The 13,371-nt window shown below is 43.9% G+C and overlaps 1 protein-coding gene across 1 annotated transcript; it reads left to right on the top strand.

Moving 5' to 3' along the window:
• Positions 1 to 4,750: 4,750 nt before the first annotated feature.
• On the top strand, positions 4,751 to 8,343 carry LOC120684437. The gene is made up of 3 exons (XM_039966298.1): positions 4,751 to 4,923; positions 5,584 to 7,600; positions 8,042 to 8,343. Exons 2-3 carry the CDS (start codon positions 5,605 to 5,607, stop codon positions 8,158 to 8,160), a joined length of 2,115 nt encoding a protein of 704 aa, XP_039822232.1. The 5' UTR covers positions 4,751 to 4,923; positions 5,584 to 5,604; the 3' UTR covers positions 8,161 to 8,343.
• The last annotated feature ends 5,028 nt before the right edge of the window (positions 8,344 to 13,371 follow it).

Here is a 13,371-nt window from a genome sequence, read left to right on the forward strand (position 1 = left end):
CTCCCCTCGTTGTCGCGGAGCGGATGCGAAGAATGGCGAGGGGCGTCGGCGCGGCTCGCGAAGGCAGAGGAGGCGTCGGGAGGTTGGGGAAAAGGGAATAGGGTGCCTGACCGGCGGGCCCCTGCTGTCAGCGGCTCAAGGAAGGAAAAGGGGGGTGGCGTGGTGCTAGGCTGGGCCGTGGAGGTTCAGCAGGACGGGGTGGGCTGCGTGAAGAGGTTTGGGCCGGACGAGTGCAGGCCAAAAATGGCCAGCGAACTGGTGGGTTTAGCCGGCTGCGTTTTGGGCCGGTTAGAGAGTTAGGTGTTAGTATCTGAATTTAAATTGAAGGGCTCACTTCAATTTAAATTCCACACAAGTTCAATCAATGAAATAAACCCGAAACGAATTCGAATTAAACAAGGTAGATGCAATAAATCCGGGTAACTCCAAATATTTCTCACACTAGCAAAATATTTTCCTTAATTCAAACAAAATTTTTAATTACTAGGAATTTTAGAGAGAAAGAATTCTTACTTATATGAAATTATTACAGCACTGTCACAAAATTTTTTGAAATTCACATTTTTCGACTTTATAACATTCCGGAAAAATCCGGAATGTTACACTGTTCTCGATCAGTACGTGGATGCACATGCTAATATTTGTGTCTGTCTTACTAGTTCTATGATTCAGCTGGTTAACGACTTGACGTTCTCCTTGTTGTAGTTTCAGGCAATCCAATGGTGGCGTTCTCTTCCCGGTCGGTGGTAGCCGGACCGAGCCCAGAACGACAACTATGAGTGAATGTCTGCCAAGACCCAAGAGCGAGGGTCGTTGTAGCCGGCCTGCATTGCTCGCCAACCAGACGGAGATAATATCTTACTATTACTAATTGGAGTCTCCTTTGAAGTCTAAGCCACTTAGAATTCTAGGTGGACACTCTAATAAAATTAAGAAATTATATAAATTCTCACAAAAATAAAAAACATCTAACCTTCAATATAACAACTCTGCCATTGGATTTGTTATCTTTTATTATAAATTACCCACCTCTGCCATTATGAAGATAGACTAAAGTAACTCCCTAAACATGTATCTAAATTACTGACCTATGCCATTATAAAAAAAATTTAAAGTAACCACCTAATCTTTGTGTAAATTACCCACCTATGCCATTATAATACAAATAGCCCCCTAAATTTGCATATAAATTATTCAATTATATCATTATTAGAAGTTAAATTACTCCTAAATATGAATTTAAATTATAAAATTATAATAAAATATTAAAGTGTCAATATAAAAATCTAAATTACAATTTCTATCATTACTAATATTATTGTTTATATAAAAATACTACCCACGATGTGTCACCATGTATTTATGTATGATGGAAGAGATAAGACTACCAATTCACAAACAAATAGTTTAACTAAATATATATATCGAATACATGTGGAGGTGAGATGCAAAATGAAATCTATTGTAACTAAATAATGATAAATATATATTTTAGAGTATGTGTTAGAATATTTAATTGATGAAAAAGAGCGTGAGATACATAATTATAATTATTGACCTCATTCTTATATTAATTTTAATTAGTCCGTATGGGAGCACGGGTTGATAGGCTAGTTGAATAAAAAGAGAAGGGTGACCCATCACTGTCGGGTCGTAATACAATTCGGCGCTGAAAGTGACTATCACCACCGAGTCTTGCAGTGATAGCTATTTTAATTAAACCGGCAGTAATAGTCTATTTACAAAGGGTATATCTATAGTAGTGCTTTCTACTCCTCCTTATATGATTTGGCAGCACTCCTGCCTTTACTTTCAAAAAAAAAATTTAGTAGTGATCATGCTTTGTTAGATTGACAACAGCATGAATTCATTACTAAAGTACGCATACTAAGAACAATTCCCCCCATTTAATTTGTGATCATATTGTTCTCTACTTGACATATGTTAGAGCCTGATAATAACTTGATTATGCTAAAATAAGATGCCATCTTGCACGCCCATAAAAGATACTACTTGGCTGGACTTGGAGCTAACCTATTAAAAAATCATATTACATATTCCATATGTATTGTTTATTAATACTTAGGGAAGGGGGTAGGGTGGTTGTCATAATAAGGTTTCTCGCCGACCACTTGGCGCCTTATGTAGGGTCAAACTGGTGGCGGCTATGTCTTCATTTTCCGTCAACAAGTCCACTAGTGCGGGTGTACTGATTGATTTAAAAGCTCGCTCAGTTGATTGATTCCAGGCGGGTCGAGAGTCGAGCAAGATCAAGCAAGTCCTCCGATCATGAAGATGAAGATGTACGATGTGAGCCCCCAGCGGAGATCTCCCGCGCACATGCTGAAGCTGGTGGCCACCGAAGGACCGCCGTTCCGGTGCGACGGCTGCCAGGAGCTCGGGACAGGCCAGAGGTACAGGTTCACTGGGGCTGCGATCACTATTACAAAAACGGTTTGTAGAAACATCTCGAATTTTTTAGAGGCAGACTAAAAATTCACATGTTCCCACAAATATAGCGAGGTTGTTGTAGCAATAGAATCGCCTCTAAAAATCCATTTGTAGGGGCGGATCACCTTCTCACCCGCCCCTACAAATAGGCACCATTTATGGGGGGCGTAATCCGCTCCTGAAAATTTCATTTGTAGGGGCAGATCACCCCCACTTGCCCTTACAAATTCCCCTACAAATAGGCACCATTTATGGGGGGCGTAATCCGCTCCTGAAAATTTCATTTGTAGGGGCAGATCACCCCCACCTGCCCTTACAAATTGCGCCCGTTTGTAGGGGTGGGTGGGGGGTTGAAGCGTCCCAACAAATAGTATTTCTGGGAGCAGTTCGCCCCCCCCCCCCTCCACACCCGCCTCTAAATATGGGCAATAAAAGCAACGGACTCCCTTCTTCTTTCTCCCGACAAGACATTGATTGCTCGGAGGAGAAGCTCCACGAAAATAAAAATAAAAAGGAGAAAAGGTTTTAAGCTTTGTTTTCTTCAAGTTGAGGGCTCTAGAAGATAAGTAATGCTAAGTAATGCTAATTCCATGTCATTTCTAAGCTCTTTGTTAGTTTTAAGACTCAAATGGAGCTCTCTTTGCCTCTAGCTAGATCTAGATCTCTATGTTGTGTATTTGCCATTTGAGGCACCATTTGCCTTAAACTTTTGGATGTTGTTGTGCTATTGTAGTAGGAGAACAATATTATGTAATCATTTGAACTAGATCTATATATTTATCGTCATTCCTAAGTAAATTATTTACTAGATCTATGGAGGAGAGAGAAGGAGATTTGTTTTTTTTTCTATTTTGACACATGCATGATAGTTTTTGTTTTTCAAAACTTAGTGGTACAATAATAGGTTGAGTTTTGATTTTTTGTCTATTTAGTACTTTTTAAATTATCTTTTTCAATATCTACGCATATATAGAAGTATATATTTATGTTCATTTAGGGGTTCATTTTCTTTGAGAAAGTGATTTGATTTATTTTTTTTATCATTACACACATGCATGATATATTTTTTGCAAGATTTGTGGTACAATAATAAGTTTGATTTTTATTTTTTTATTTAGTACTATTTAAATTAATTTGTTTTTCAATTTCTATGCATATATAGAATTATATATTTATTTTTATTTAGGGATCCACTTACTTTGAGAAAAAGATTTGATTTTTTTTTTATCTTCATGCACATGCTTGATAGATTTTTTTTCCAAGATTTAGTGGCACAACAATAGGTTGACAGCACGGTAGATGGGAGAGGTCGGAGAATTGGGGAATTGAGAATACAAGAACACAATTGGTGAGGGCAGATGAATGATTAGGAGTTCAGAGAGTTTATTTACAAATTGGTTCATGCCCTCCTCAGCTCGATCGCGCCGCTCACCGCTCACGCACGCTACACCCATTCCGGGCCAGTTACACGTGGGTTTGTCATCTTGGGCCGAGTGGATTTTCACGGCCCATGGCCTGGTAGCGGATTGGGCCAATTGGACATCCCCGTTTCTTGACTTACTGGTTGGCACCCCGGTTGTGGCACGTTCAAAGCGATTTGATCATTTGACTTTCCACTTCAGTCACAGGCTCAAGACAAGTGTGACGAGTAGCAGAGTTCCAACTCAGAATCGTGACGACACGACTACACGAGGTCACAATCAGAAACAACCAGAGCCCTGTTACAGTCGCCGTAATGTTCGGTCGGCCTCGCCGCGTGAATTCTACGAAGAATTGGGCCTGTTTGCTACCGGATGGCGGATTCCCGGACCAAAAACACAGCACCATCCATCTGTACGTTACGTGGGCTTTTCGCTCCTCCTCCTTGCGTGCGTGTGCTCCTTGCCGCTTGTGTTGTGTGTGCGGTGCGCGAGCAGGCCAGATTCGTCGCGTGCACAGGTGAGGAAAAAATTCCGGGCCCCACAAACTTCGTTTCGTGAAAATGGTGTGTTAGTAAAAATTTTAAAGTTATATATAAATCTCAATATAATTATATTATTTTTATACAAAGTAGTTGAAGAAAATTTATCAATAAGTGTATAAACAGCTAGCCCCTTCTTTTTTTAGATACCTAACCTTTTTCTCCACGTAAAGAAAAGGATAAATGAGTACATGACGTTTACATTTGCTTTTGGGCTGTCTGGAGTATCTAGATAGCTTGATGCCTTGGTCTTATCCAAATACTTAAACCCTCCGTGAGGGTCTGCACCAGGTTCTGCACTTTGTATTCTATATATGTTCTCCTTGAGGCCTTGACTATGTACATTGCAGTGTATTAATTTCCCAGTATCTACCATCCAATATGAAACTAGATTAACACGTCCTCCCTTCAGCTCAAAGTAATTTTTCTTCAATCTGTGCTGTTAGCTGCATATTTCCAGTCGGCCAGTGGATAATCGTCGACCACTTCGCTTCTTCATTAATCCAATACATGTAAGTTGCTCCATTTTATGATATTTTCCACCACGTTTTCAACACAGCTCACATTTGTTGTAGAATGGTACATATTCATTTTTTAATATGTATTATTTTTTCATTCATGCTGTCAAAAAAATTTATTGTTTTCATATATGATATGGTTGACTAATTTAGTCACTCGTTTAAATATTTGTATTTTTAGAAATATTTGTGCATATAGAAAAAATATATAATGCGCACCTAAAGTACTCTCAATTCGATGAGAGATCTAATGATACTCTTTTGATCAATTTGGTCAAAGTTTGATAAAAACCCAACTGCATCACATAATTAAAAAGGGATGTAGTATAATTTAGTCAGCATTGCCCTTGTTACAAAAATTGATGTCTCATCTATATGTCCCTACAAGGATCAAGTTCTTAACATCTAATACAAAACTCATCTTGGTCTTTTTGGATGATGGAGTTCCTCTTGTGGCCACGCAGTGCTCCTAGTATAGTATAGTATACTATACTACGTACTCACCTTACAGTGCGTAACATGAATATGCGTAACAATATTTAGGAACAATCTTCATATATCTCACACCTTTCATAATCCGAAACAGAACAAGATTATAGTCTATGATTTTAATTCTACATTGTTTGATCAATTGGACTGACAAATCCGTTTCAGAAGCAAGAGGCAGAGGCATCGATGGCAGGAGCAGAGGTTGAGGTCGTGGCGCATGCATGGAAAGAATGGGGTCTCCGGACTCTGGTGCTTCTCAGCTTCACGCTCCAAGTGGCGCTCCTCATCCTGGCGGAGTTCCGCCGATGCGTCGACCACCGCTTGTTAAGGGTGGTCGTTTGGTCGGCGTACATGCTGGCTGACGGCACAGCCATCTACGTGCTCGGGCACCTGTCCGCCACCACCAGGTCTCCCGAGCACGAGCTGATGGCGTTCTGGGCGCCATTCCTGCTGTTACACCTCGGTGGGCAGGACAACATCACCGCTTACGCTATTGAGGACAACCGGCTGTGGCTGCGCCACCTGCAAACACTCGTCGTGCAGGTGGCTGCAGCCGGTTACGTCCTCTACGGGTCCACGGTTGTCAGCCATCCCTTGCTCCGGTGTGCAGCCATCCTCATATTTGTGGTCGGTTTGGTTAAGTACGGGGAGAGAGTGTGGGCACTTAGCTGCGCCGCTAGCAGGCCAGGGGGAATGAAGTACGATTGTTTGAACAAAGGACACTCAGGTTCTCAGTCTGCCCGTGCACATAATACAGGCCAGCGGGACACCAATGACCACCTGTTGCTGGCCTACGGCATGATAGATATCGCTAGGAACTTTTTGAAGGGACCACTACCCCATGTCGGTATAAAGCTAACGGATACTTCATGTTTGAGTGGGCAGGATCTGTACAGAATAGTCGAGATGCAGCTATCCCTGATGTACGACGTCTTCTACACCAAGGTTGTAGCGATACACGGTTGGTGCGGCGGCCTGTACGTTCGCGCAGTTCTGCCGGTTGTCACTGCCATCGCATTATTACTGTTTCATCTGTGGAGTCGTCGTCGTCAGCTGGGCGGTCATTACAGTAGTGTAGACATCGCTGCCACTTATGTTCTGCTAGTTGGGGCCCTTGTCCTTGAGATGGTGTCAGCGTTGAGGGCTATATTCTCGATCTGGTCAACCGATGAGTTCGGAGTATATGGTACTACTGATATTGTTCATACTTGGTGTTGCCCAATTAGACCTGTAGTTATGCCTGTCCGCAAGCTCATCCATGCAGCTGAATGGAGGAGAAGGTATTGGTCAGGCTCAATGGGGCAACAAAGCTTGCTCCAGTTGTGCGCTCGGAGCAGGGGTAGCCGAATCAGCAAACTAGCGGTACGGATGGGAGTGGAGGACTGGTGGAACACGTTGGCTTACTCGGGCTCCATCCTCGTCTCCTCATACATCGAGCAGCTGTTGGTGGAGCAAATCCTCAAGAGTATACACTTGTCTTCAGCCCACCCAAATCACATCCGTAACTCACGTGGTCGGGCGGTGCCCAAGGGCAGGCTATACGAGTGCCTGGCCTCGAGTGTCAACCCCGAAGATTTGAGCTTGGAGGAGAGCATTCTCGCCTGGCACATCGCCACTGAAGTCTACCTCTGTTTCTACAGGGAGCGCGCAGGCGACCGGGAGAACGTTGCCGAGGCAGCAGCCCGTGCGCTCTCCAGTTACATGCTCTTCCTGCTTGCCGCACGTCCCTTCATGCTGCCTCCTACTACTAGCCGCACAGAATACATCAACATGTGCTATGGCCTCACCGGCCTGCAGGACAACTTGGCCAAGGACCTGGCTGGAATACTACGGAGCTACGGTGATGCATTGAACACCGGGACTAACTTCGTCTGGCCGCAATTGGAAGATCGTTTTGGAGGAACTAGGCCTGCCGTTTACCACAACAAACCGTTGGATATAGGATGTAGACTTGGCGCAAAGCTCATCGACGAGTCGTCAAAAGACCCACTGGCTACGGACATGCTGAAGCTGATCGTCCTGGTGTGGGTGGAGATGCTGTGCTACGCGGGCCAGCGATGCAGTTCAGATTCTCATGCCAAGCAGCTCAGCAATGGTGGTGAGCTCATCACCATCGCTGCCATTCTAGTGGAGTGCATCACAGATGCATACATGAGAGACAAGATCCTCCCTTATTATCAAGGTAAGAAATAACGGGCTATAAAGTTTAGGGGCAGCCTTCTCTAAAAGCTATAGAAAGTTATAGTGAGCTATAGCGGTAGCTAAATCATTTAGCAGAATAGCGCAAGCTAAATCATTTAATAGAATGATAAAATAATCAATAATTAAAATCATTACTTTAGCAATCACAATTCAATTGAGCCAAATTGGATTATATGATTGCATCAACAATGTATGGATCATATATCCACAACCATTTGCTTCAGTACAAGTCCAGTTTGCATAGGGCAAACATGTCATCACCACATCATCATACCTACATATAATCTAGATGGCAATATTGTATCATGCCTACATGTGTCACCATCAGACATTCACAAAATACTTAGCAAAAGCTCAGCTACACATCATATGTTAGCTTCTACCAAAATAGACCAAAACAAGTTAACTTCACATCTTGCAGGTCACAGTCAAGGTCACTGCAGTAGTTATCAACGATCACCTGCGACGGCTTCCTCGTCATCATCCTCGACTTCAGAGTCAGAAGGCTTGAATTGTATAATCGTTCAAGAAAATGTGTAACCTGTTGGCGACGTGCATCAAGACTTTCTATTGCCGCAACAGCTCTGGAGGTGGTTCTTTTCCAAAATCAGAATACATTGTCTGCAATTGAAAATGTACCCAGATGAAGATGCATGCATAGGACCATTATTTGATAGAAGCAATGAAATAATAATTACCATGATCAGTGCATGGTTAACATTATTTTCCTCACTGAGTATCCCATTAGTCTCTTTCAGCTGCTTATTTTCTAAGAGTGATCGGGTGCTCTAGCCTAAGAGGGGGAGGGGGTGAATTAGGCAACTTAAAACCTTAACCAATGGCTCCAACTAGTTTGCACAAAACTGAAACTAAAACGTGCTATCTAAATGTGTAACTACGATTCTTCTAGTGTGAAACTCCATTCCAAAAACTATAGCCAATCCTATCAAGATACTACTCTATGAAAGTAAAGGCACACAAAGATTGCAGTAAGTAAATGTGGAACCTTAAAGGAGGGATGAGAGGAAGCAAACTCTTTGACATGAGGATTTATCCCGTAGTTCGGTTGTTGACGCCTTTTACGGATCAACACACGAACGCACTAGATCGTGCGGTGCGAGAAAGGGCTCGATGCAGCTCTTCCTGCGTGGAGCGGTCAAACCGGTCTATGGGACCGGTCAGACCAGTCGCCGGGATGAAATCGGCGACAGCCGATGAACGCTAGCCCGGGAGGGAGCCCATCAGGGCAGGCACACGTAGGGTTGTTCTAGGATCGGTAGGCCACATAAAACGCCTTTAGACATCGCAGAGACGAAGGAAGAATAGCAGATGGAGGTTGGAAAAGCTAGGGTTTGGAGAAAAGGTTAAAAGTAGAGTTTGTATTGATTTTGTTCGATTGGATCCCCTCAATCGGCCGTGACCCTTTATATTTATAGGGTGGGGTGGACTTATCCCGCAACAAATCCCTATTACAGATTTAGATCTACAAAAATCCTTATTTGACTCGAATTCCTCCTAGACCGGTCAGACCGGTCGGTCTATACCGGACAGGCCACAGTACCTCGACCGGTCAGACCGGTTGGTGCCAATTTTGGTTGTCAACATATGCCCCCCCCCCTATTTTTTTGGTAAAGCTTGCTTGCCAACAAACATTCTTCTGAGCCAAAATTATCTAAGGGCGATGATTAACACTACATCGGCCATTTTTTGTACTAAGGGCGATAAGTAATTATCAACCATGACTTGCTCTAATTAAGTCGATGTTGAAACAACTTGTTTGGGCCGCCACACCATCTCCATTGTTGCTGACATCTTTAGCATGGCCTCCACCTGTTGCTCCATTGCCTCCTTCTTGCGCATATGTTGCAGCCTTTGCTTCTGAGTATGAGACAAGCCTGAGGGACACCACCTCGGCTGTAAATACTTTGAGTCTTGCTTCTTGCTCTTCTCATCCTCCTTGCTGCAATCAGCATCTTGCTTGACCAGATTATTGCTAGCAACAATCGGTCTTTGTAGTAATGCATGATTTGGATACATAGGAGGATATTGAATATAATATGACTGCATATGCATCCTACTATAATTCATGGGTGTATAAAAGTAAGGATACCAGCAATGCCATGGAGCAATCGGTCCACTAGATGAAGTATAGTTACCTTGACTCGTTTGCTTTTGATGTTCTAACGTTGAACCCGTATCCTTTGCTTCGCTTTGTCGCCTCTTCTGTTTCTGAGCAATCCCCTCCTTCTCATATTTGGCCAAGAGTTCCTTGAAACTTGGCCTTGTCATGCTTCTGGGGGAATTCCTAGATTTACTGGGCGTACCGGTCAGACCGGTCGAACCGGTTAGACCGCCGCTGTGGCCGGTCAAATCGGTCGACTTGCTATCGGCCTTCTTCTTCTTGTCTTGCCCCCGAGTGTTTTTGCGCCTTGAGGGGTCTTCGATGTCAGCTTCTTCTCAGGTCTTTCATCACCAATGACCACATTCTTCCCCTTTGTTGATTCGGCTTGGCTCGGCCGAACTAGCACTTTAGGATTGTTCAATTCCAACATATGCACCGGGAAAGGATTTTGATCAATCTGCATAGTAGGAATAACCAATCGTCCTTCATTAATGGCCGATTGAATTTGCCTACGCAATACATTACAATCATTGGTGGCATGTGAGAAAGTATTATGAAATTTGCAATATGCTCGCCGCTTCAACTCTTCAAGCGGCGGTAGAGTATGTGACATCTTGACGTATCCAATCCTATATAACTCATCAAATATCCTCTCACACTTGGATACATCAAAAGTAAAATTTTCATCTTTCCGATTTTTGTGAATCGGCTTAAGAGCAGAACAAATAAATGGTTTGGCTTGAGATGGCCAAACAAACTCAGCACCATATACATCTTTAGACTCATCGTCCGAGCAATCTGAATTGCAATCTAAAGCATGCACACTAGAACGATGATGTCTATGAGACTCTTGAGACTCTTTGCTTCGGCTTTCTATAGCCAAAGCCCTTTGATGCACCTGAGTGACAGTAAAGAAATCATAGCCCTCTAATCTTTATTTAACGTGAGAGCACAAGCCATTAAAATCCAAATCAGCTAGATCTTTTTCTGCAATAGTCACACTAAAGCATCAGTTTTTTGTATCGCGGAATCGTCTTATGTAATCATTGATAGATTCATCACACGATTGTCTAACCGATGTCAAGTGAGACAACTTAAGCTCATCATGTCCACAGAAGAAGTGCTCATGGAACTTCTGCTCTAATTGTTCCCACGAGCCAATAGAATTAGGTGCCAAAGAAGAAAACCAGGAGAAAGCGGTTCCAGTTAGAGATAAAGAAAATAAATGCACTTTCAACTCGTTTATTGAACCAGCTTCTCCTAATTGGGCAAGATACTGACTAATATCTTCTCCACTGAATTTAACAAACTCAGGCAACCTAAAACCAGCAGGGTATGCAACCGAATCAAACGAAGTAGGATACGACTTCTAGTATGTGCGAGTTTTGCTTCTAACATCCGCTCCAAAACTTTCTCTAGGCAAATTAGCCAAATCATTCTTATAATCAGCAAGTGCTTTGTCAAAATTACTTGAAGAATTTGGCTACATGGATGTAGATACCTCACGCTGGTTTGAAACAAACTGACCGGATGGACCAGTCTGTACGACCGGTGGGACCGGTGGGGGGGAACCGGTCTGACCGGACTGGTATAATGGTCTGACCGGTCTCTGCTGGTTTTGCCAACGTTGTACGTATCGGTCGAACATCTCGTCAAAGATAGGACCAATATGTGGCACTGAGTTCCTGGGGAGTTTTGGTGGCATGTACAAAACAATCTCGTTTGTTCGGCTAATGTTGGCCGAACCAGGAATACTCATAATGGGATCAGTGTACGCGGGTGTCACAGTTTGACCACTGAAATAATTCATTGGCATCCCATATTGAGGTTGACTCGTAGGAGATGCTGTTGATGTTTGAGGAACATAAAATTCAGAAGTAGAAACAGATGGATGTTCGTCGGCTGTTTCTGGTTTCTTACCAGCCGATTCTCTTTCCTTAGAGCTAAGCCAATTAACCCAATAACATCACGCTCAGCTAGCAATTTCTGAATTTGTTCCATAGTAACACCAGAAGATGGAGCACTCACAGCAGGTGTTACCTCAGTAGATGCATCTGTGGAGGTAGAAGCGAAGTCGATCTCCTTGATCTTGGTGACTTTACCTCGTCGATCGACCTTGATGCTCGCAAGTGCCGCTAGTAGATCTTCTTCATTGCGCTTCTTCTTGCGCTCCTACAGCAACAGACGAACTTCCTCTGGAAGATGCTCGTACGTCACAGGGATGATGTTGTCTGGGTTGATTTCGGTAGTAGAGACCATCTTCTTCGGGGTAGATTAGATCGGTTTTGCTAACCAAGATCTTCCTCCCCAGAGGAGTCGCCAGAAAGTATGTTGACGCCTTTTACGGATCAACACACGAACACACTAGATCGTGCGGCACGAGAAAGGGTTTGATGCAGCTCTTCCTGCATGGAGCGGTCAGACCGGTCTAGGGGACCGGTGACCGGTCGCCGGGATGAAATCGGCGACAGCCGATGAACTCTAGCCCGGGAGGGACCCCGCCAGGGCAGGCGCACGTAGGGTTGTTCTAGGATCAGCAGACCACCTAGAATGCCTTTAGACGTCATGGAGACGAAGGAAGAACAGCAAATGGAGGTTGGAAAAGCTAGGGTTTGTGAAAAGATAAAAAGTAGAGTTTGTATTGATTTTGTTCGATTGGATCCCCTCAATCGGCCGTGACCCTTTATATTTATAGGGTGGGGTGGACTTATCCCGCAAGGAATCCCTATTACAAATCTAGATCTACAAATATCCTTATTTGACTCGGATTCCTCCTAGACCGGTCAGACCAGTCGGTCCCTGCCAGACAGGCCATAGTGCCTCGACCAGTCAGACCGTTTGGTGCCAATTTTGGCTGTCAACATCAGTTAGCCACAAAGGCACGCCTACATCCACGTTGTTGAAGCACTCACAAAGAGTATCACTTCACGACAATCAAGTCTCTTCCGTGAACACAATCACAGTCACCTTTATCCCGCTTTCCACTAAGGAGCTTCATCAAGAAGGGTGGGGGTCTCCACATCCCCCGCACAAAGTTGTCAACGCCGCTCCACACCAAGTCGGGGGGTCGTTGACGTTGCTGACGAGCCAACAAGGCTCCAAGGGGTAGGCGCACCAAGATCTTCTTTTGGTTCACTCTAGAACTAGCTCACAAGGCACAACACCTTGCTATCTCACTCACTAAAGAGCTAACCTAGGACTAACACTCTCAAGGATGTGCAAATGACTAAAGATATGATCACTAAGCTCTTGGATGGCTTGGAGGCATTCTTCTAGCAACTCCAACAAACATCAAATGGCTAGTGGAACCCATATATATAGCCCTCCAAGTTGAACTAGCCATTTAGAGCCGTTACCCTATTTCCTGCGAGGGCACTAGTTAAACCGATGGGGTACCGTCCGTTCAACCGGTCACACACAGCTACAAACTAGCTGTTGTGCTTCTGTCTGCTGACGTAGTAGTCACCGGTTAAACCGGTGCATGGCACCGACGCCACGTCGGTTCAACCGGTGTTGATCTTTTTCTTCTCAGCTTCCTGCAGCACTGATGTCATTGCACCGACGCCTTGATCCGATGCACCGTCGGTTTTACCGGTGCTGAAAACTTGGTTCTTGCGCAGTTGACATCG

This window comes from Panicum virgatum, chromosome 8N (genome assembly GCF_016808335.1).
Source record: "Panicum virgatum strain AP13 chromosome 8N, P.virgatum_v5, whole genome shotgun sequence".
In the NCBI taxonomy this organism is placed as follows: Eukaryota; Viridiplantae; Streptophyta; class Magnoliopsida; order Poales; family Poaceae; genus Panicum; species Panicum virgatum.